The sequence below is a fragment of the Lontra canadensis genome, unplaced genomic scaffold, assembly GCF_010015895.1.
Source record: "Lontra canadensis isolate GAN:19392208 unplaced genomic scaffold, GSC_riverotter_1.0 scaffold1, whole genome shotgun sequence".
Taxonomy (NCBI): domain Eukaryota; kingdom Metazoa; phylum Chordata; class Mammalia; order Carnivora; family Mustelidae; genus Lontra; species Lontra canadensis.
The window spans coordinates 106784996-106809872 of NW_022630995.1; the positions used below are offsets into that span (position 1 = coordinate 106784996).

At 43.4% G+C, this 24877-nt stretch overlaps 1 protein-coding gene and 1 long non-coding RNA gene across 3 annotated transcripts in view; one reads left to right on the forward strand and one right to left on the reverse strand.

Annotated features, from left to right (window-relative positions):
• Nucleotides 1-2059: 2059 nt before the first annotated feature.
• On the reverse strand, nucleotides 2060-14909 carry LOC116869768. The gene is made up of 3 exons (XR_004383101.1): nucleotides 14888-14909; nucleotides 13348-13353; nucleotides 2060-2738 (listed from the first exon to the last, which is right to left on the reverse strand). It is a non-coding gene; the product is annotated as an uncharacterized LOC116869768 (long non-coding RNA).
• Nucleotides 4528-24877, forward strand: part of TSPAN5 (tetraspanin 5) — a 164898-nt gene continuing 144548 nt past the window's right edge. For both annotated transcript variants that reach the window (XM_032861234.1, XM_032861245.1), the window contains exon 1: nucleotides 4528-4996. In XM_032861234.1, the coding sequence (XP_032717125.1) occupies nucleotides 4916-4996 (81 nt within the window). In that variant the 5' untranslated portion in view covers nucleotides 4528-4915. The remainder of the gene's footprint in view (nucleotides 4997-24877) is intronic.

Genomic DNA, 24877 nt, shown 5'->3' on the forward strand with positions numbered 1-24877 from the left:
AGAAGGTCAAGATACCCCTTGGAGCCTAGCGGGGTCCTGGTCTTTCTGGAGCATATGAATGTTGAAAGAGGGGGGACACTGGAACACTACTCAGGTTCTGAGTGGAAGGAGGCAATGGGTGAGGGGAGGTAACCAGCAATGCTGGCTGCACAGAAGGAAAAGAAAGGACTAGAGGAGCAGAGAGACAGAGAGTAAAAAGAGAAAGAGGAGGGAGGCAAAAGGTGGACAGAAGAGTAAAACAGACAAGCTCATTAAATCTGGTGTCTTAATCTGATAAAATGTTGTTGTCGTATCTTGCTGTTCAGCTATACAACTATTAGAAGAACATGCTTTACTTGTTCTCACTGCCATTTGAAAGGCTGATGAACATTTTGGTAATTAAACTTATTAACCATTTTCAACTTCAACTTCAGAATTATATAAGAGATGGCCATAGCAGCCTCTGGGGAGAAAATTATTCTCTTTCTTTTCTTTTTTTTCTTTTTAAAAGATTTTATTTATTTATTTGAGAGAGAGACAGTGAGAGAGAACATGAGCGAGGAGAAGATCAGAGGGAGAAGCAGACTCCCCATGGAGCTGGGAGCCCGATGTGGGACTCGATCCCTGGACTCCGGGATCATGACCTGAGCCGAAGGCAGTCGTCCAACCAACTGAGCCACCCAGGCGTCCCTCTTTCTTTTCTTAAGATCAAAATTTACTGAGATGTGAAAAAGTTGTGATGAAATAAATACAATGATTACTTAGTTGTTTAGTCTTTATTTAGTTATTTATTTAAATATTTTATTTATTTATTTGTCAGATAGAGCAAGCGAGCGCACAAGCAGGCAGAGTGGCAGGCAGAGGCAGAGAGAGAAGCAGGCTCCCCACTGAGTAAGGAGCCTGATGTGGACTCCATCCCTGCACCCTTCCAGGGATCAGCCCATTATGTGGGCTGAAGGCAGCGGCTTAAGCGACTGAGCCACCCAGGCTTATAAAGACTTATAAGCAAGTGTTTATTTATAATCTTATCTTTGCAATTATAAAAGCAAAACATTAAGAAAAGTTAGAAACCAGAAACATGAAAGCAAAATCACACAACCACACAACACATGACAATCCCACAGCCATATCTGTTATTTGGTGAGAACTGACTCCCACCTTATTTCATCTAATTACATAAAATTTCATAAAGTCGTTTATTTTTCAAAACAATTATATCGTGTACATTGTACACATTTCAAAAACAAACAAAAGGGTTTATTTAAAAAAAAAAAAGCAAGTCTCTTTCCCAATATATCTTTTGGTTTTCCAGTCTGCTCCCCAATCCCATTCGTAACATCTATTAGCAGTTTCTGAGTTTCTTTTATTTTCTTCCATAGATAACCTACCCATTAACAAGGAAATATATGTATATACAAATCTTCCAGTCTCCTTTTCCAACATGATTTTTTTTAACAAAATGGTAACCTACTGTGCATGCTGTTTTGCACCTTTTTCATGTAACATTACTTTGAGATAATTCCATATACAGTGCCCTTGAAATCTAACATAATGTATTCACATTGCCACATACTCTTTATAATCATCATCCCTAATGGTTATAAAAGGTTTGAGTAAATGATTCATCCATTTGTTTAAAAAATATTTATCAAGCACCTGCCACATTAGCAAGGTGCTAGTGATTCTAAGATTAAAAGGAGATGGGGCACACCCTTGAAGGAGTCACAGCAGAGTGGAGGAGACAGGCAAGGAAACAAGTAATTACAGGTAGTTTCCCAGTGCAAAATGCAAGAATGTAGGAGGTACTGAGGGAACAAAAAGAAGGAACCTTGAAAATGCTGGATGGGTGAAACAGGTGAAGGGGATCAGAGCACACTTACCGGTGATGAGCACTAAATCATGTGTAGAGTTGTTCAATCACTTATTATACACCTGAAGCTAATATAACACTGTATGTTAACTATACTGGAGTTTAAAAAAAGTGTTGAGGATGAATAAGAGTCATCAGCTCAGCTCATAGACAAAGGGCAAAGAGAGTGCTTCAGGCAGTGAAAGCAATGCCTGCCTCAGTGCACAGAGAAAAATGAGGCGGTATTGTGGTCCCCATCCAGGTGACTGCATGTATAGTCCCTGCTCCAGGATCTTTAAGCTGCGGCCAAATCTTCAATAAAAATAATGGTATGATGTACAAATTGCAGTATGTAACTTTTTCCACATTTTGGAGTATTTCTTTGGCTAGATTCCCAGAAGTGGGACTGCTGAGTCAAAATGTAGGCACACCCTGACCTGGGACACAGAGCCAAAATGCTTTCCGAATGGGTGATATCCTTTCAATACGACACCTGCAATGAGTGAGGAAGCCAGTGCCCCTTATCTTCATACCTTTATCATTAATTTGTTTTAATATCTATTTCTTTGGTTACTGGTCAGGTCAGTCATATCCACATCACTTCCTTCTCTTGCTTCGACGTTGAGAAATACTTCTAGTTAGAGGTTTAACAAATACCGTTTTCTTCTGTTACTGTGTTTAATTCATAAATACCCCTAGAACTTACTTTTGACATAGGAAATGGGACTTAAACTAGGCCCTCCCCACCTCCCGCATAACTGATGAGTTATCTGAACTTTTCCTTCTCTGCTGATTTTTATTTCAAAGATACATCCTGCTTAGAGATCAACTCAGTCATTTGGATCTAACTGGATCTAATTTCCAGTCCTTTTCTGGATTGCGTCACCTTTGCTTAAGGCAGACCTTACCTCTGACTTACCCAGGAATCTGTAGGGACTGTTCTATTTATATATAGCAAGATTTACAATATGGCAGGAATAGGTTAGGGTAAAACTTGTATGTCCTTTCCTGATAGTAGGGAATGGCAGACCTTTTAAGCCTTCTAGACTGGTGGTTAGTGTGCTGTGTGCTTTGGGCCGGTGGAGGCCACTTGGGGGTGAGGGGAGTGGTTCTATCCTCCGAAGGGCAGAAATCCTTGTTAGCCAGTATCATAGTTCTGTGGTACTGAATGGAGAGGATCTCCTGACGCTTCCACCTCTGTGGGTCCCTGGGGACCTCAATATAGCTTCCATGCCTCTCAAGGCCAAGCATATCTCAATGGGTGGTGGTTTATTGCAAGAAAAAGTAACTTCTCACCCCTCCAAAACTGGATTATAGGCTGTCAACTAGCTAGCTTAGTTTTTAAGAAAAGTGAGAGGTGGGTAACCAGAGAAACCCTATGCAAAAGGTTCTCAAACGTAAGCGTACGAAGTATCATCTGGGGGAATTTAGGAAACACGCACATTTCTGTGTCGGGTTCCAGGTTACAGGGGTGGTGCTAGAAAATTTTCCGGATCTCAACTCTTTCTGAAGCCTGGAAACAAACAAACAAACAAACAAACAAACAAAAAACAGCCCATAGACATTTACACAGAGTTCTGAGCTGTTCATTCTTCTGCCATGAGATACTGGTACCCGCTCGCCAGCACCTCTGAAAATGCTTCGAGGAGGAGGTCGGATATGCAACCAATGGGAACACGTTATCAGGTAGCGCTCTCAAAGAGTTTCCAGCCACTCGTTCTATCCTTCCCCAGAGGTCACACCTTAATGGTTTATGATGTATAATAGTAATTCCGATTTCCCAAAAGACCGCCTGGAACTTCTTCCGAATTGCTTCTTAGAGTTAGGAACCAGTCAAGGTCTTCGGCACTATTTCGTCTCGAGGGGCATTTGCTGTTTGTTATTGCAACAGACCCTAGGGCGAGGATCGTATCCAGGCCGGGACTCCTTTGAGCCATGTCTCTTTCCTCGTCCGCATTTCTGGGATGCAGCTCATTTTTCCGGCAGGTGGGGAGGTTGGGCTGGAGCCACACTTGGATTCCCGAGACGTTCCTTTGCAACCCTCCCAATGGGCTCCCCCCATTTCCCGTCTCTCTATTCCTCCCTTTTCCCCAACACCCCACCTTCCCTCTTTGCTCCCAGCAAAGTCTACGACCCCTCTCCGCTCCCGCTCAGTGTCCCCGCGTCTTCTCCTGTAACTATCCCATAGTGGAGGAGGGGGCGTGAGCGCGGTTACACCCGGAAGGGAGCTCGGCCGGGGGCGGGGGCTCGCGGGATCGGCACTCACCCAGCCCTCTCTCCCCCGAGCGACCCTGTCCCCCGCGTCCCTCCCGATACAGTCTGCCGCAGCGGGTGGTGGAGAGGGACCCACTGCTCATCAATCCCGGTCACTCCGGCGGCGGCTCCCAATCCGCGTGCTCCCCGGGCGCTCCTGCTCTTCCCTTCCGCCTGTCATCCTCCCCACCTACCCTGCTGCAGCGCTCGGGGGTCGGCGGCGCTCCGGGCTGGTCGGAGAAGGGGCGGGGAGAAAGGGAGCGGGAGGAGCGGAGAGCGCTGGCAGGGGGAGGCGGTGCGGCTACGTGGTACCGCGGCCGCCCGGGAGCGCCCGAGCTCGTGCGCGCGCGCGCGTCTCGCCGAGGCTCGGGCGGCGGGCGGAGCTGCGGGCGGAGCGAGCCGCGGGCGGAGCGAGGGGTGGGAGGGCGCGCGAGCCGGCGGGCGGGCGAGGGAGTAGCGTCTTCAGCAGCATCTGCCGCGGCCGCGTTTGCCCGAAGCTCAGAGGCCGACGGACGGACGTATCGCCGGGCGGACGGACGCGGGCGCTCGCCTTGGGCTCGAGGCCAGCTTCGGCGAGGCTCGGGGCTTGCAGCGCGCGTCTTCTCCGCCAGCTCACGGCCACCCCGGCTCCGGCGGCCTCGACGCGCAGGGGGCTGAAGGTGCGGGAGCCGCTCTCCACCGGTCGGTCCCCGCGCGTCTCTCAGCCCCGGCCGCCGCGGCGCGGCCCGGAGCTGCGTCCCCGATCCCCTGCTTCCCTCCGGGCTACTCTGAGCAACGGTGCTCCCGGGCTCCAAACTCGGGCTGCCGGGGCAAGTGTCTTCATGAACCCAGAGGATGTCCGGGAAGCACTACAAGGGTCCTGAAGTCAGTTGTTGCATCAAATACTTCATATTTGGCTTCAATGTCATATTTTGGGTAAGTTGGAGCGCTTCTGGGGTTTCAACTATTGTGGCCGATCGATCCGCGACGATTTCCCCCCACGTTGCTTGCTGCTTTTACTTTTCGCAGCCCCTCGGGCGCTTGCCCGAGCTTGAAGAGGCATTTGCCTTCCGCCTTTCCAGCTTGCGCGTTGGAGAGAGAAGAAACATTTAATCCTTTCTAGGAGTGGGAAGAGGTAAAAGAAAAACCGAGCCGGAAAGGGGGCACCCAGGCCTTGGGGTGGCTTTTTAAGGGGCGAATTGCAGGGATGCAGATGAAAGAAAGGGCTCGGCAGTTTGAGAAATGAGCAACCACGCGAATTAGATTTGCTCCCGGTGGGATATGGATGTTGGGCAGAGCGTGGTGTCATAATAGGGAAGGCTAATCGGGCAGAGCCGACCCTGAGGTCCACCTTCTAACAAGCATCTGATTGGACGAGGGCTTGGCTCCGTGTTGCCGCGGCTGGTCTGTGCCATGCTCAGCGTGTATCTTCTTGCACCATCTCGGGCTTTGTGTAGGATGCAGATGCGGTGGTATATGGTTCTGTAATGTACACGTAAATAACGCTTCCTGTGAGCTCTTCCCCTTCAGCTGGAAGGCGCTCCTTTTGCATAATGGACTGGTCAGTGGGCGTGTGGGGTGGAGGGTTTTATTTCCATGTATATGTTATTGTCCGGATAATAACAAGTCACCATCAACATGTTTCAGTGTGTTCGTGCCTCACATCCTCCTTTTCTAAGGAGTGACACAGAGCCGGCCGTTTTGGGGGAAACCTTGGAGCAATGCAAAGAGATTGTGTGAGACATGTTTCATTGGGGGTACGAGAGAGTGAATGCTTGAACGCAAGATTCAAACCACGCTCTGGCTTTGCTGGCACCACTGTGTGCTGGGCACCTATTGTAATTAGGCTGGGATGCCTACTCTTTTGTTTTGTTTGGATTCTTTTCCTTGATCTCACAAACGTGTTCAGTAACCAGACAAAGAGTTCACTAGGGCAAGGGGGGAGACAGTGGTTCAAAGACTGTGTTATTCCTACCCACCCCTTCTCATCCCATCTCCTTCCTTAGTGGGCATTCCCCTCACCCCCGTACAAAGTAAAGATGGTGGCTGTCTGGGGGTGTTCTTCAAGTTGCTATTCAGTGTAGGTTCACGTATGAGATAAACAATCATCCAGCCGTCGATCAGTAATAATGCACAGCAGCGGGAATACGGGGCGTGTTTATTTTGATTCTTCTTAATTTTAGTCATTTCCTGCAAATATATTCATGTATGAGAATAGTTATGAACACAGCTCTTCATGTATTTTTTTTTCCTATGCACATTTACCAAGCTATTTAAAAATTTTTTTTCTATTTTCTGTTCAAGTATCTTGCGTTGGTTTGCATGTTTTGCAAAAGGAAATGGAGAGGTTTGGAGACCACTTTCTGTGTCAGAATGTCATCTGTCCTCAAGACTCATAAAGAGAATGGGGGGGGGCAGAGAACACTAAAAAATATTATATGTAGTAATTTACAGCCAGGGTTTTTGTTTGTTCATTTGCCTGGTTGTTGTTGTTGTTGTTGTTGTTTTGTCAGATTGTACCTGATTCCTGTGAGCCGTCACCCCCTTCCTGCGATCAAACACTGCTACAGTGATAGGAAGAAGAAATTATTTTCTTTCTTTGCTTCTCTTTTTTACCCCTTAGCTGGAAATGTTGAAAAGTGGTTGGTAGTCACATTTCTGAGGAAGGTATTTTGATTTTATTGGAACTTGAAACTTTGTGACTTTAAGAGTCGGGGACTGCTGAACTGGGAGTGGACCTTGTTGAGGTGGTGAGTCTAGGCCTCTTGATTCTACTTGAACACTTGGAAAAGTTGCACATTTCAGCTACCAGGCAACAAAAAGCACCCAGGGGCTTTCTATGCAGTTTCATAGCAGGAGGTGGAAAAGAAATAAAGGGATTTGGGCCTGTTTCCCTCACAGTTTGGTATAATTTTGTATGGTGTACAGAGGAAAATTTAGTATTTTCTGTGGATTAGGTTGTGGCAAAACCATTAGAATTGCAGAGAGCATTAAAGATTTGTGGAATGCTTGCAGAGAGAGTTCTGGAATAGAGCTGCATCTTGTCTGGTTTTGAAGATCTTCATTTCTTTGGGGGAGTTTTATGGGAAGCCTGGAAGGAGACCTAAGCTGTAGAACTACAAAAGCTGCCCCAGGCAGAATTGTTAAGTAGAAGCCTTCATTCCAAGGCTCTCCTCTTACTCTGCTTTCTACACACCTTCTCCTTCCTTTCTGTGCTTAATGCTTTCCTCCCTGATGCCTGCCGCCGCCCCCACCCCCGCCGGTGCCTTTCCTGTCCTGCTGTATGCTTCAAAATTATCCCATATTTAAATCTCCCAGTTTATCAGTGCCATGGTTTTTAGTCAGAATCAGCAGGATGGTAACCCTGACATTCGATGAAAATAATTCAGACTAAGGTGTTAATGACTGAAGAGCTGGGGTCAGTAACTTGGCAAATGCTTCTGTACAGTTGCATGGCTTTGCCCAATACAGAATCACATCCTGCCAGTTCCTGCCAGAAATAGCAGATTCAATGCTACTCTTAACATGGGTATGAAGAAGAGATTGATAACAGCATGGTTTCCTAATCTTTCTTTGTCACACAGTGAGACGCTAGACGAAATTTGAAGTACATTGAGGACCCTTGGAGGTATAGTTCTGGTAAAATAAAATTGAACATATGGTAGCACCAGCACTACGACTTTGGTTCTCTTGCTGTTGAGTAATTTGACTCCTTGCTAGTCAGTTAACCGCCCTGGGCCTCAGTTTCTCATCGTTTAAAATGAAGGAGTTGTATGAGTTATAAGTTTCTTTCTAGTGCTGGCAGAGGAGGTGTCTGTCGAGTTCCAATAGGCTAGGGAAGAATAATAACAAGAGATAGGCACTATATAAAATAAAAATAGCATATATTGGGACACTTGTTAAATTAGACTTTTTGTTACTGAGACTTGTCTGAAGATCAATTTTCTTCATATTTTTTCCCCTCAAAGATCCTTTCATAGAACATGCACACACACACACACACACACACACACATACATCTTTCCCTAATTTCTTCTTGGCTTGTTCACTTGCTGGTATACTATGCATTCTTCCCTGTCCCCACTGTGAATCTCAAATGTGGTCTTGTGAGTCATTAAATATATTTTTATTATTAGAGTACAGTTTTGTGTGTAAAATACGAATCCTTTTATATAATAGTTGTAACGATATTCTGAGTAACAAAGTCAACATCTTGTACAGATTCCTTTCTCATTAGTTATCACAGGGTGGTGGGGAAAATCTCATTTCCCCTATTTAATATTGGAAGAACTCAAGCCAGAGGGAATTGATTTTATTGAGGGTGTTACCATATTTGGACATTTCTTGTAAAACCCTTAGGCTGCTTTGAGGTGGGCAAGGGGAGAGAAGGGGAGTTTTGTTTTCAAGTCGCTTTTGGGTCCTGAACCCCCACATCCCATCACCCACCATTAGTAGATGTTTTGCTTTGGGCTCTTTGGGATTTTGGTTCTAATTCTTAAGTGTTCGGAGGCCAGTAAGTTGATCTCATTCTGGTGTTGATCTGTTACTGTATAACAATCAACCCCAACACTTAGTGGTTTAAAACAAAACCAGATTTGACCAGGCTTATCTGGGCAATTGCACTTAGGATGTCTTGGGCAGTTGTAGCGAGATGTGGCTAGAGCTGGAGCTGTCAGGGTTAGGATGCCCAAGATGGCATCCTCACATGACTGGGAGTTGCTACTTTCTTAGACCTCAGCCAGGCTTGTTGGTGGAGCCACCTCCATGTGCCGCCTTCCTGTCTCTGAGACTGGTAGAAGCTTCCAGCCAGTTAAGGCTACACCCCAGGGCTGGCCCCATGTCACTTTCATCTGTTTTACTTATTACAGCACACGTAGATCCTGCTCAGTTTTGAGCAGTGGTGAAGAAAGAAGTTCCACCTTTTGATGGACATAGGTCAAGGTTGTGTGAATGGCGGCCATCTTTGAAACATACGTTCTGCTGCACTGAGCCATGATTTCTTGTTTATAAAGGAAGGATAACATCTAAAGGAATTGTAGTTTCAAGCATTCAGTGAGATAACATACTACCCAGTACAGTGTCTCAGTAATTAAACAATGGTGAATATCATTGTTGATACTGCCTCAAGGCTTTATACTTTCATCCTGTACTACAGAACTTCTAGAATACTTTAGCATCATTACTACCAGGTAGTGATACTATCCTTAAGATCTGCCAAGGAGACGAGGCAAGTGAATGCAGTAAATTTAATTTTTACTTATTAGAAAAAAGCCCCATGGATCACCGGAAACCTTGAATGACTTGGGAAAACCAAGAATGATTTGGGAAAACCCAACTTGTTTTTCTCTTCTACTCCCAGAACAACGATTAGAACAGCCTTGGATACTTGAGGCCAAATTTCTCTTTGATGTGCTTTCAAATATTACATTGTATCTTTAAGTGGAGCTTTATCCTGGCTTCATAGCAGAATGTTGTATCTAATTTGTTTGCTCAGGGCTCAAATTCCGAGGGGAGAGAGATTTAGGGAACCTTGGGGGAGCATCAAGTAGGAAGCCTTATCTTATGATTCACTATAAATTGTAAGATGTTCTGGAATGACGATACATCAGCAGTTTATAAGTCATAATTTTTGTTTTAATTTGCTAGACATCTGTTAGCTTCGATGGCAACCATATGGGAGTCTAAATTGCCTTTTGAATTACAGGGAGATGGTAGGAAGAAAACTAAATATGGTTATGAAAGTGTCATATGGGAAAAGTGTAAGAAAGGTGTAGAGACCTCAGTGGGGAAAATAATTGAATATTGGACTTGCTTAGTCTGGCTGCTCACACTTGGGTCAGTGAGAACAGACACTGAAGTATTTACGTTTGATGATATGCTAGAAGACAGAAATGAAGCCAAGGGGGGGGGGAGTTGGAAAACCAAATGATGTTCCACCCACCATCAAATTGCCAAGGTGAGCTCATTTAGATGGATCACTCTGTCTCAGTATGTCCACAATAATAGTTAGTCCCTGGCAAAAGGTGAAAGCAACCTGTATTTTAACAAAGCTTTCTAATTAGGATTTTTTTTCTTCTAAGCATCTCACAGCATCTTAAAGCATATTATGACATCTTCGTGACAGATGAAAAAATTGGAGCACAGAGATGTGGGGTGACTTTTGAGCTGTTGGAGAACATGTCAGGGTTCACTTTTGGAATATTTAATCTCCTCTAGTAACGATAGCCCTAGCTTCTCCTTTGAAACTTATTTTAGAAGATGCTTTTAATTTTAAAATAAAACATCAAGTAAGTCACTTACATCTGTTCATAATTGAAAAGTGATAAAGTTTTTGCATATGCCTCAATTAACACCACCCACTAACACAAAGAGTTAGGATGAAAATGTTAAAGAATATGATTGTATAATAAACTATGTGTAGTCTATTGAAAATTCATAAATGAAAATTAGATTATTAAAGACAATTAAAGACAATGGAGTATTGAAGACACATGCTTCTTTCCATATGTAACACTGATGACTGTCTTCCATTTCTAACTTCTGAATCATTATACTTCACTTGATTATAAAAGCCTTAACTTCAGGGACTGTCTCTCCATCATTTCCATAAACCCAGGGTCTAGCACACTGTCTGAAATACAGTAGGTGTTTAATAGATAATGGTGGAATGAAGGAATTACAAAATCATTGGAAAGTACCTAGGCGTCATCTCCTCTAACTTCCTATTCAGTGAAGCATTTTCTCTGTGACATCCTGCCAACCCGTTTAAGCAGGGATCTGTTTTTTGGACCACGTTTCATTTGTCCTTCAAGTAGATGTAATCTCTTTCCCTATAACTTCCATCCTGAATCACTTGAGAAAAAGTTGCCAGGATAATGGCTGTCATGCCATACTTGAGCGTATATTTCCTAGAAACTAGGATATTGTCCTAGATGGCCACGGGTACAGCCTTCAAAGCCAGAAAATTACCACTGATCTGTTACCATCGTCTAACCCTTAGACCTCTTTCAAGTTTCCCAGTTGTTCCAATCATGTCTTGTAAAGCAAAGAACCCAGTACAGAACACACATGATGTTTAGTTACCTCCTTCAGTCCTTCCCGGTCAAGATCTTGATACATTTGAAGATTATAAACCAGTCATTTTGTAAAATGTTCCTCGATTAGGGTTTGTCTTCCGTCTTCTCCTCCTTAAATTCAGGCTGTGCATCTCTGGCAGGAAAACCACAGAAATGGAGCTACGTCTGTCTCATTGCATCCCATCAGATGGCACTGATTTCTGTTTGTCCTATGACTGACAATGGTCACTTGTTTAAAGTCTTGTTTGCCAAGCTGCTCCACCATAAAGTTAGTCTTTTTCCTTTCGTAATTTGTACATATTGTGTGACAGGTTACTTTGAAACAATGTAAATAGCCCAGATCTCATCAGTCCTCATCAAATTTTCAATCTGTTTATCAGTAAGAGCTTACTGTTTCCTTGTTTTTTCTCGGTGTGTTTTAGTTAAGCTGTTGCTCTCCCTACTTGGATGTTGCAGTTGGTCCCAGGTTTGGCAGTCGGTGATGGTCTTTCTGTGCTGCCTCCCATGCCCATTTACTCCCATCATTTTTTGAGTACTTCTTTGCTTTCTGGAGGAACAAGATGTTCCAACCTTATCTTGTAAGTTACTGGTGTGATCTATTGTATCAGCCATTTCTCCAAGGAGCACTGGTTCCTTTGAATGGCAGATGGTATTTAGAAGCCAAGATGTGGTTGCTAAGTGTGCTCGTAGCTGTGAGGGTATCACCAGCCCTGGGAATTCTCAGTGGACAGAACTGTGAGATATATGTCTGTATATACATATATATGGATGTACATACGTTAAATATGCATTTCTATATTTATTTATATTTTGAAACCATGAGTTCAATGATAACTCACATTCCTCTTCGATACCACAGGGTTTATTCTAAGTTTTTCCTTTTTTATATTTATAAATACCTTCTTCAACAGTGAATTCCTGGCTCCCATCTTTCTTCACAATTTACTTATTTGACAAATTCTCCTAATATGTAGCCAGTCTTCCACAGCTCCCCTGTCCCTCATATGGTTTCCCACCTTATATGCTGATGTTGCAACACGAATACCATACCCTGCCCCCCAATATGAACACTCCTCACTCTGATCAGGCTCTGATACCCTGCTCTGGGCTTCCACATCCTTTGCCATACCCATCCTTGCACAAAGACCAATCTTGCTTGGTCTCCAGTAATGGCTTTAGGATAGAATTTTTCAGGAAGGAGAAGGAGAAGGCCCTAGGTGACAAAACAAGACTTACCTGCCTTCTTGGTAGCCCTTCATTATTTAAAAAAGGGTATTTTGGGGGCACCTGGGTGGCTCAGTGAGTTAAACAGCTGCCTTCAGCTCAGGTCATGATCCCAGGATCCTAGGATCGAGCCCCTCATTGGGCTCCAGGCTCACTGAGGAGCCTGCTTCTCCTTCTCCTCCCCACTCAAGTGCTCTTGCTCACTATCTCTGTCTCTCTCTCAAATTAAAAAAAAATTTTTTTTAAATTAACAAAAATAAAAAAGGATATTATGTCATTCCTAAAACTTCTGTTTTTCATCTTTATAAGTTCTTAGTTCCTTCATGTATTCTTCCTGTACGATTTCCAGATTGTTCTTTGCCCTGGTCGTGATACTCTGCCTGTGGTCCCATTTAGACACACTTTCATTACTGTAGTAACCAGAACGGAACACATTCTTCACATACCCTTCCACCCATCCAGAGAGCAGTGGGCTGTCACCCTTGAACTTCCCCTTAAGTCTCTAGACCATGCTGAACCTAGAGGTAGAAGACTCTGCTACTGCCTGGATTTGTGTTTGAATAGGTTACTCTCGCAAATGATACTTCAGCTGCTTGTCTAAAATATGGGGAAATAATTCCAACATCTCAGAGAGTTGTTATCCAGTATTAATTGAGAGCATGCACGTGCTTCGTGAAAGGTAAATCTCTCAGTGCAAATAGGAGTTATTAACCTAAGCTAAAACTGTACAGGCTTTTCCTGGCATCCAGAGAACACGGCTGGTTCAAAGTGAATTTCTAGTGAAATGAAACCTTCGCTTCTTTTTAGGTGAACTTCTGTGAAGCACGTCTCCCTAGGCTAAGTGCTCATCAGAAGCCCTAACCCTCCAGTTAATTATTTGAATTTAGATTTAGCACTATTTATTTATCCCATTTACATATCTTAGTCTGGCCCAGTGGTTTTTAAACTGTTGCTACCTGCCAGCCCCAGGCTTCCTTGAGGTATGACTGGGGTCTGATGAGAAGGATCTGTGACCTCTCTTCCCTCCTGAGGAGTCAGCCATTAGGGCTAATATTTTGGGATATCAGGAAGGATTTGGCTTGAAAAAAGGGGTCTGCTGCTCAAATAGACTATTGAAAACCACCGTTCTAGCCTTCAGGTGTTTTTGTGTGTGTGTGTGTTTAAAAGATTTTATTTCTTTAATAGAGAGAGAGCATGCAAGTGGGATAAAGGGCAGAGGGAGAAGCAGACTTCCCACTGAGCAGGGAGCCTGACGCAGGGCTGGATCCGAGGACTCCAGGATCATGACCTGAGCCGAAGGCAGACGTTCAACAGACTGAGCCACCCAGACGCCCAGGCCTTCAGGTGTTTTTTGAAGCTTGATGGTCAAGGCACGTTTTTACAAAATTATTCCTTGCATAGGTCCATCTCCTATGCGGGAATCTCTTCATGCCCAGAAGTCCCTCTCACTACCTAGAGAGTGACTTCTGTAAGATTTGTTGGTATTTCATCTCTTTATAGATGTTGTAGCATAATTTGTAAATTGTTAGGAGAGTTTAGTCTACCCTCCAGGGGACCTGATTCAGTAGGTCCTGGATGGGGCCCTGGTATTGTGTGTATGTATGTGTGTGTGTTTTGTTGTTTGGGTTTTGTATTTTTAAATCCCTGCGGGTGATTCTGATGCCCCGCTGACTTTTGAGACACTCTGGTTTGTTGTTCTTGTCAGGAAGTGGCATCTCTTCTCATTGCTGTCTGGAGGGGACCCTTGGGGGAGCTGGGGGTGGGTAGTGTTGTGCTGTGACCGAAGAGTGAATGATTTCACCAGCACATGAAGCTAGTGTTCGTTGCTGATGAGAAAAATATAATGTGGCCTATTTTATCCTTCATGGAATTTTTTATTAATCCAAAAATGCCAGTTTATTTTTAAATCTGAAAGTCCTGAAAACAAAATGAGAAAATCTCTGCTAAATAGAACCTCTTGTGCTGCAATTAGTATGCTAAAAATTAGCATCGTATAGGGAGAGAAGCTAGTTATTTACTCGACAGGAACAATGAAGAAATAGACATTCTGTTCTTTTGCCCTTGCTGTCCCGCACCCTTCAGGCAGGGGATTCGGTCTAACCGCAGGCGCCAGACAGTGATCTGTCCTTACCTTCAGAAATCAGCCTCCCTGCCCAAGGTGCTCTTCCTTCCAGCCTCCCTTTCCTGGGGCTTTCTCCTGTGTCCCCAGCCCTGAGTACCCTCATTCGGGGGTGGGCGACAGGGGAGTTGCTTTCTGTATCCCTGTGGCAGTTTCGTTGACTTCTCTGCCGTCACGCCACGGCAGGGACATTTCTTCTCTCAGATCCGAATGCGCAGCACTATCTGAGATTGCGGACAGTAAGCAACACGGAATACCCAAACCTGATGTTTGTCAGCCTACTCTAGAAAGAAAAGGTTGAATGTAGAATATTCAGTGTGCATAATGAATTGTTCCGTTATTTTCTTGACTTCTTCTGTTTCCATACCCCACCTTTAAAAAAAAAAAAATGACATTATTGGATGGAACGCCTGGGTGGCTCAGTTGGTTAGGCAACTGCCTTCGGCTCAGGTCATGATCCTGGAGTCCCGGGATTGAGTCCTGCATCGGGCTCCGTGCTCCCTGGGGAGTCTGCTTCTTCCGCTGACCTCTCCCCTCTCACGCTCTCTCTTTCTCTCATTCTCTCTCTTTCTTTCTCTCAGATAAATAAATAAAATCTTAAAAAATAACACTATTTGATGATGGCTGGGCTCCTCAAGTGGAAGTTTGAAAGAAATAGAATTTGGAAATAAAGTCTAAATTATTTCTCTGAAATGTTTTCCTGGGACATAGTTATCATGCCACTCCGGAAGGAAGGAAGGAAGGAAAGAAAGAAAGAAAAACAAAGAAAAAGAGAGTGAGGAAGAAAGGAAGAAAGAAAGAGAAAGAAAGAGGCAGGAAGGGGAAGGAGAGGAAAGGAAAGGAAAAGAAAACCCAGGGTGGCATGCGAACTCTAATTAGCAAGGTATAACTTTTTAAAAATATTTGTTTCTTTATTTATTTTAGAGAGGGGGAGAGAGAGTGCAAGCACGAGTGGGGGGGGGGGGGGGCGGGGAGAGAGAGAATCTCAAGCAGTCTCCACGCTGAGTAGGGCTCGATCCCAGGACTCTGAGATCAGGACCTCAGCCAAAACTAAGGGTCAGGCTCGAAACCAACTGCACCACCCAGGCGCCCTCCAAGGGATACTTTTTAAGTAATGTGATCAGCAACCTCAATAACAAGGTGGTATTTGGAAGTGGATGGCAAAACACTTCGGCTCCCCTCCCTGAAAAGACAAAGTGATGTTCTTTATCTCTTCAGCTACTATTTACTATTTAGAGAACGATTATAAGAGATAGGGCTCTCTTAACTTGTTGAAATTTTTTTTCTACGTTATGCTTGGCACTAAGTCTTGAATTTCTAAAAATCTGGAGGGAACAGCTGGTGCTCTAATAAATATTCAGGCCAGCTATTTTAACGCTTTGTACTTCATTAAGTAGTCCTAATAAAAGGGGAATACTTGACTTAAGCATTTCTCAAAGTATAATGTTTTGCTTCCAACAGAAATTTCCCCCAGCTGTTAATATTTCCCCCCAAACAGCCCTAAAACATAATTCTGCCAAGTAAATAGTTCTAATCACTGTGGAAGCATCTAATGCCCCAAGTTTGTTCTCCTGCTTTGAGGTGTAGTCAGTCCTGTGAAAAATGGCCCAGCCCTCTAACTGATGAAGACTCCACCAGTTAATTTAGAAATTTATAAAACGTCTTTATATGTGTCCGTATCAGAGAGTGATGATGAAGAGGCATCCGAACGTGGGCGGTCCAGCGCTCTGGTGGGAAGCCGGCGGAAGAGTCTGGTGTTAAGGTGCTTCGACTTTAAGTGTGTCTGATTTCTAGCCAGCTGTCCTCCCAGGCTCTCCTCTCAGGCTTGTGACCTCAGGTTATTTTAGAGACCTTGCAGGTCAAGGTCCTTCTCATCTGCGAAATGGCATTCTTTTCTTTCTTTCTTTTTTTTATAAGATTGTTTTATTTGTCAGAGAGAGAAAGAGAGGGACCGAGGGAGCACAAGCAGGGAGAAGCCGGCTGCCCGATGAGCAGGGAGCCCAATGCAGGGGCTCGATCCCCAGGATCCAGGGATCATGACCTGAGCCTAAGGCAGGCACTTAGCCTACAGAGCCACCCAGGCAGCTAATGTTATTAATATGAGTATGACATCTGTCTTGGAGTCATGAGGATTAGAAGAGTGCATGACTGCTTGGAATACTCACAGGTATTAGCAATTATTCCTCTATTTTCCTCAATACCCATGTGTGTGTATATATATATATATATATATATTTTTTTTTTTTTTTTTGGTTGTTTTTTCTTAACTTCTTTCAGAACCATTAAAGTAATCTTACACGGTAATATATATTTTTTGTTCTCTGTAATGTTCTGCCTACATAAGTGCATTCTCAAAATAACTAAAGGGAAAAAAAGATCTAACAATATTCGCAGTGTTCTTTTCATTGTAATGAATGGCATGTAATTCTTATCAGGGATACAAGACCATGATTTTGCATCTATTGTTCGTTGTTAATTTTCCCCCTTTTCTTCACCCATTTAGATTCCCTTTTCATTTTCTTTGCAAAACCATATGGTCTCATCTTCATGTTTTGTGCTGGGAAGGTGAGTTTCTGAGGTTGGACTCTGGTGTTAGGCCTACCACCTGGCGGAAATCAAAACATTTTATTAACGTCTGTTGAACCTGGATATTGTGGAAATGCCTAGATGGCTGTAACTACATATTTTTCACCTTTTTGGTATCAGAAGTCTGGTATATTTTGGGCATTATTTTACTCTGTATTTCAGACAAATTCTGTAGATCATGAAGGTGTCCTTAGAATTAATGCAGAAGTAGAATTTTGGCCTGACCTACCTGATCATTGACTTAATAAATGGGCCACCCATCCTGGTGAACAGGTGACCCTGTGGCTTCTCTGGGGCAGTGATGGGAGGCACCCGGAAAAGTGTTCTTTTGCCTCTTATGGTATCACCAGATAAGAAGACCCAGACTGTCTTAATTTCTAAGCATAATCTTCTCTTTAATTGTGCTCAACTCTGGGAGAAAAGTCCAGGGCATGCTAATTTAGTAGGTACAAGGAGGCTTTTCACTCATTCTTATGTGGAAGGTGTACAGAAATCCCCAGCCCTTGAAGGGGGAGGAGGAAGGATGAAAGGGAGGGTGAGTAGAATTTTTACTGTAGTATTCGCTGGTAAAAAAGAAGGATCTGTGCAGCATGACAGGATGGCACAGGAGCATGTTTAAGGTAATTTTAGCCTACCTACAACACGCTCAACACTACTGATTCAGATTCTTGCACTGGCCTCGCGGTCCGTGGATGGTTAGTGACTTCCCATTGGCAGTCACTGAAGTTATCCCCTTTGTCATTCTGACCTGTGCTAGCCAGTTCAAACGGTGAACCCCAAAGTTCAGCCATTTGCAAGCTGCCCGCATGGTTTTGGACAAAGTCTTGTGTCACCTTAGAGCTTCTCAAATTTTTTTTTTTTTTTTTTTCTTAAGATTTTTATTTATTTGGGAGAGAGAACATGAGAGCGAGCGAGCATGAGAGGAGGACGGACAGAGGGAGGAGTAGACCTCCTGCTGAGGAGGAGGCCCAATGAGGGACTCAGGCCCGGGACTCCAGGATCATGACTTGAGCTGAAGGCAGTCACTCAACCAACTGAGCCACCTAGGTGCCCGAGTTTCTCAGATTTTAAAGTGTATTCAAGTCACATGGGAAATCTTGTTTCAAATGCAGATACTGGAGGCTCCTGGGTGGTTCAGTCTGTTAAGCCTCTGGCTCTTGGTTTGGCTCAGGCCATGATCTCAGGGTCCTGAGATAGAGCCCCTGCACTCTGCATCTGGCTCTGTGCTCAGCCCTGAGTGTGCTTGTCTGCCTCCCTCCTCCGCCCCCTCTGCCTCTCCCATGCCACTCAAAGCAGGCAGGCCTAGACCTGCTTTCTCTCCCTCATGAATGAATGAATAAATGAATGAATGAATGAATGAATGAATAAATGCAGGGATGCATACATGCATGCATGCAGATTCTGATTCAGTAGGCGTGAGAGAGGCCAAAGATCCGGCACTCGAACAAGCTCACAGGTGAGGCGGCTGTGGCCGGTCCACTGATCTCATTTTAAGCTGCAAGGATCTAGCCCATTGCAAACTGATTCTTTTCTTTTAAATTGGTTCCATTTTTAAACCTTAAATACATTTATTTAAAAAATGCTTGAAAAATATCACTATTCAAATGCATACAATGACAATAATATGGCTTATTAACTTCTGGGTAGTGATTGGTGCCTGCTGGCAGGCCTGAGTCAGAAGCTTATTTTCCTTTGTTACCGTGGAGGTTAACAAGTGTGCAAAGTGTTCGACATCCTGGCATCAAATGGAGACTTTCTCCTTGACTAGACCAGAGGATTAAAAGAGAGTTGAAAAGGAAATGACTTTCATATTCAAGATGATTTAATGCGGTATTCTAAAATTGTCTCCTGTGGCACCCCGGGTCACCAGGGAATCTCACTTTGGGGAGCATTGCTTTTAAGTAATTCGAAGGAAGGCATGCATTTATAAGCTAAAACCGATTAGTGAGATAGATGAATCTCTAGAAAACAGCTGGGAGATGTGTGGAAAGTTTCGCCTACTCCAGGTTCTGTTTCCTGTCAGGGAATAAAGAGATGAACCCAGAACCCCCCCCCCCCCCCCCTCTGGAAAAATGCTACCTCTGGGCCCCGTGAGTAGTTACATCTAAGGCAGAAAAAGGAAAAGGCTTTGGGAAATTGGATCTCAGGCTAATAGGAAGTTAACCTTAAAAACCGAGGAGCTCTATCTCAGTGGGGACCTTCAGCAGCTCTGTCTCCTCTTCCTTCAAGTTACTACGGATTATGTTCAGTTTGGAATGAGTCCATTTACTTGATGCATTTTTAAGAAAAGGGCACTTTCTTTATACTTTTCCACTATAAAACAATACAGAAACCCTAATATACATTTTTTGAAGGAAAAGAAATTCACCACAGTCCCAGTAATACTTTCTTTTGGTGCCATTATATTAAAAATGGAGACTCTTCCTCAAATACTTTGAGAGCAGTGAACAAACACCCCAAAACAAACAAAGCATTTTAGAGTTTCAGCTGTAGTCGCCTACAAGGATTTGAATTTAGCAAACCTCAGTTACTTTGTAAAGGAAAAAAAAAATGTGCTTTTCCATCAATAACTTTAAGGATTTCTTCTGACTCTACCTGCATTTCCCCCCTCAGGATAACATTTAGAATAAGTGTTTCAACATACAGTACAAATATCTTGTGAATAAACATCAGTTCCACAGAACTGAAAAGAAAAAAAAAATCAATAGATCTGCTTGAGGCATTAGAAAAACTCTGTACTTTTAAAGAGTTATAACGTTAAGTAATTGAAAAAACAAAAACCCCAGATCCGTGCTCTTAGCTTTAACTGTTTTTGCAATGACCTTTATGTAGACAGAAATATATAGGTGCAAACTTTCTGGGCAGCAGTGTCATGGTTGGCGCCCTGCTTATCCGAAGATGTACAGCAGCGGCCAGACAGCAGTCATGGGAGAAATGCTACCTGGTATTTTTTTTTTTAAATCTAGTAACTGGGGGCACCTGGGTGGCTCAGTCGTTAAGCGTCTGACTTCGGCTCAGGTCATGCATGATCCCAGGGTGCTGGGATCGAGCCCCACATCGGGCTCCCTGCTTAGTGGGAAGCCTGCTTCTCCCTCTCCCATTCCCTCTGCTTGTGTTCCCTCTCTTGCTGTGTTTCTCTCTGTCAAATACATAAATAAAATCTTAAAAAAAAAAAAATAAATCTAGTAACTGGAATCCTAGGGATAATTGTGTTTATTTGGTACCAGTTCTTTTAGCTTTCTCTATTGGTTTTGGAAAGAATAAATTGAATGAAGAGATGGCTAGATGATATAATTATGTGTGGCATTTTCATTTTTTTTCCTGAGTCTGCAAAATTTAATAATTCCTAATGTTCTTCCTGTATGCTTGGAGAGTTTTAAAGCTGCTCTCCGGTGAGAGTTTGAAACAATTGTGTGAAAGTTTGAAAATCGTGTTTTATTCCTCTTTTTTTTAAAGATACAGATCCTTGTTTCAAAAAGGAGAGGATGGTGTCCCGGAAAAGAGGATAGAAGCATTGTATTTTTGTGAAATACATGTATTCCATTTAACTGTTGATATATTTGGATTTTTAAAATATCAGTGTATAGCAATATTCATCAGTATGTATTCTCGTGAATATAAATATTATCAATATATACCTTCCGTGAATAATGAATATTGATCTGTATTCTTGAATTTTCTTTTTGTAAGTAAGTATATGCTTTCTTTGGAAAAGGAAGAGTGATCTACAGGACCATATGACCTCCAATTTTATTTATGATAAAAGACGGTATAGTATAAATATTCAAACTAAATGAAAAAAATTTTAAGTGAAAAATAAAAACCAGAGATCAGTTTTTGTCTTCTCTATGGTGTAAACAGAAAAAAAAGGTTATGATTATATTTTTGGTTCTTAGATGAAGACTAGAAAATGAACTCTCTGAGCTATGAAATGACTCCATCTTCAGTGAAGGCACCAGCAGATCATTAATTATTGCTCAGAATCTTTCAAAATGCAGTTTTTTTTTAATAGTGAGCTTTTAGTTGAATATCCTCTTCCTTGCCCCCCCTTCTCTCTGTGACTTTAATTTCAGAATTGAGGAGACAGGGTTTTTTGCTTTCAGTGAAGGTGAGTGAATCTCTTTCTCACTCTTTAAAAAGGTTAACCTGCTGATGACAGAACAGAAGGTTGGGTTATTTTCAGCGGGAATGGCTGCGGAAATATTAAGTCGGTGTTCTTTGGTGGGTCTTTTCGTGCCCGGCTATCGGAACTATCCGTTTATTGGTCTTTTGCATCCTAATTATATCATCTTAAAACATCTATGTTGAAAGGGACCTTAAAAATCATTAGGCCTCTAGTTTTTATCTCCCTTTCTCACCTTTTCCCCCCTCCTAATAGTAGAATCCTTTTTTTTTTTCTTCTTCTTCTCCAGCCAAGATTTTCAGCAGAGCCCCCAGGTTATAAAACAGGGAACAGCTGTAGTCCCCAGAGCCTAGCGTCTCCGTGGGCTTGGCCAGCCTCCGCCAAGTTGCAGGAGGGGAGAGTGTGCAGGGGGACAAGGAGAGTCCTTGAGGATTTTGCGTCTTGCTGAGGATGGTGGGGAAGGCATCTGTTAGAATTTGTGAATTCACCTAGAATGAAGTCCGTGTTGGCTTGTGCTGTCCGTAGGCTATGCGCACACACAGCTGCTTGTTTCCAAGTGCTAGTGCTTTGACTCCATTTGGTTCCTCTAAACCATTTTGGTGCAGTCATTCTGATTAACATCAACCTTGTTTATGTTAAGTAAGTATTCAGGTTATTTATTATGTATTACTCTTATGCTTTGGAATGAACAGACTCAAAAAGTTGGCTTCATATGGATTCCATATGTGGCTTTTAAGTTAGCAGAAACAAAGCCTTTCAATTAATTTGCACATAAAGTGGCATATTGAATAGCTCAAGCTTGAGGGTATAGGTATTATTTGAAATTCTTTGTCATCTCTAATATTGTTCATTTTTCATTTAAATCAGCTCTTAGGTGGTTGAAGATTCTGTGGTGATAACCTTTATCTATGAATTCATAAATGTCCTGTTTGGGTTTTCTTCGTACTGAATGAAATTTATTTTGTTTTGTACTCGTAGCTCCAGATAGTCCCACATGATCTTTAAAAAATGGGACATTAATTCTTTGTTTCTATAATTTAACTTTGTCCTCCCCACCCCCATGCGAGTCAGAGAATACTGCTCTGTCTAGGGTAGTGGTGAGTGAGACTGAGTGGGTTCAAATTCTGGCCTCGACACTGAAGCTGGGTCATCCTGAACATGGACTCCTGAACATGGACTCCACCACTCTGTACTGTTCCTTCTGGGGAAAAAAGTGTATCTACTTCTAGGATAAATGTAAAGGTGCACTGAGATGATGCACATACCCCGGAGAGGGGCGAGCACTCAGTGAAGGCTGGCTTTGTCATCGAGTGGGGAGTAGAGGACAACTTGGGACAGGTGCAGGCTTTTGGTTCATTATCACCCGGGGTTGGTGGTATGCGGGAACTTCAGCTGGCCCTGTTAGGGAAGTGCACTCTGTGCAATAGGACTTCTCACTCATGGCAAGATTTTCTTTGCTTCCTGTTGTCCTTCAGCCCCTGGGGGAGATTGTACCTCCATGCTTTCCTTTGGCAACTGGCTCTCGCTGAGGGTTTCTAGCCAGGACAGCTGCTCCATTCCCGTCTCTTCTGGACCCTAATTTCCTTTCCTGTTCAGCTGCAGCTGTCTAGCATGGCCACTCCTGGCATGACCTGCTCAGCCCTCTGTTTCTTTTTTTTTTTAATTAAAAGATTTTATTTATTTATCTGACAGAGATCACAAGTAGGCAGAGAGGCAGGCAGAGAGAGAGGGGGAAGCAGGCTCCTTGCTGAGCAGAGAGCCCGATGCGGGACTCGGTCCCAGGACCCTGAGATCATGACCTGAGCCGAAGGCAGCAGCTTAACCCACTGAGCCAGCCAGGCGCCCAGCCCTCTGTTTCTTAAATGCCAGCATTTCTCACGTCTTGCCTACAGAGTCATTTTGAGGCCACAGACCTACCTGTTGTTTTTTTTTTTTTAATGTAGTATGTGTAGAACATTACAGTTCAGTACAATAACGTGTGTAGATGTTATAGGCATGTTAAAGGCATAAAATTTTTTATGCCTAGAAAAATGCCTAATATATCGTAACTATCCAATAATTATTAATTGAAATGAATTAAATCTAAGTTAATTTTCATTAGGAACAAAATAAGCCTCCATCTGGACCGTCTGCAAAGATTTGTTATATACAAGTAGGTGTGTTTATGAACCTGTTCATTAATGTATAACTTATTCTGATGGCAATTACAAGTTTTCTAATTGAATTTATATTTACATACTTACAAATTTTTGTTACAAGTGGTGTTTATGGACTGCTGGACTTTAAGGAATCTGACTTTTTAAATTGTGTTTTTCACTGTATGGGATGTAAAAAGTCTAAGTCCGGCAAGAAGAAAGTTGCCTTTCTTCCCAAAGTTAGTGCCTTTCAGAGTTTGAACATTTGCCAAATGGAGTTTCGTCTCGCTGTTTATCATTTTCTGAACTATCATAAGTGACTTTTCTTCTTCCAACTGTAGGGATGAAGATTCCTAGAACTGAAGTTTTGCCCAGATGAAGACCAGCTTCCATTCTGTCCATTATTTATTTCTTGTGCTTTTCTAAACATAGATAGGTTTCCAAAAGTGGAAGAGGCGAAAGAAAGGAGGAAGAGAGGCAAAGGTGGTGTTGGGCCATGTCTGTGTGCTTGGGGGGATTCCCAGACTGTTCTTTTGGGCTAAGCCATTAAATTGTGTGTGTGTGTGTGTGTGTGTGTGTGTGTGTGTGTGTGTGTGTGTTTCAGAGTTCTCTCCAATGAGGAGTCTGCTGCTTTTGTAATCCATGCCATGAGTGTAATGGGGGTTCCTGTGGAGACGCTGGGACCATGAAACCCATGAAGATCATCATCTACACTTAGGGACATGCCGAGGTTGTTGGGAGACACTCATCCACATTTTTCTTGTGCTTATGCACATCTTGCTGGGGGTGGGGGTGTGTGTGCCAAGAATGCTCTTTATCCGGGCCATTTCTTCGAGTGCTGTTTGCAGCAAGCAGTCTTGAAGGATGAGGTAATGTCTCTCTCTGGGACAAAGAGCAGTCTCACTTACTGCTTGTGATAAAGCAGCAGGTTCCCGAAAGCACCGGTTCCTCAGCTGTGACGCAGAGCGATGGCAGCACGTGCAGCTTCCATCTGGGCCCCTTGGTGCCCCCCACCATGGACTTTGGGATGAGGAGAACGGAAACAAACCTCATGCTCATGACCTCTGCTGTGCTGTAACAGTCCTTTGTCTCTGACCCAGGTGTGTCATGCTTCCAGGAGATAGTAGCTGGTTAATTGATTACCTTGTAAGTAGGGTAGAACCAAGTAAGGCCAGACACAGGTGTGTTGTGTAGTAGGTGAATACTTACCAGTTAAATATATTCAGCTGTGTCCTGTTTAGAACCTAATTACCGGGGCCTCACTTACAAATACAAATACAAATACAAATAGGAAGGTGGTGGTGTTGTGCAGCTCCTTGGAACTTCTTCAAAGACCTGAGGAGGAGCTTTTTGCGTACCTATTGTCTATGCCACTGGCCTTGTGCACTTCCAGGGAACCAAGGGGCACCAAGGCATCTTGGCCAAGAATTGTCTCCTGAGTCAGGTAAGATGTAAAACTGACATAGGCAAGAGGTTGATCATGAGAGTACAGAGCAGCAGAAACCAGGAGTATGGGGTGGGGGAGCACACAGCGTTAGGAAATTAGGAGGACAT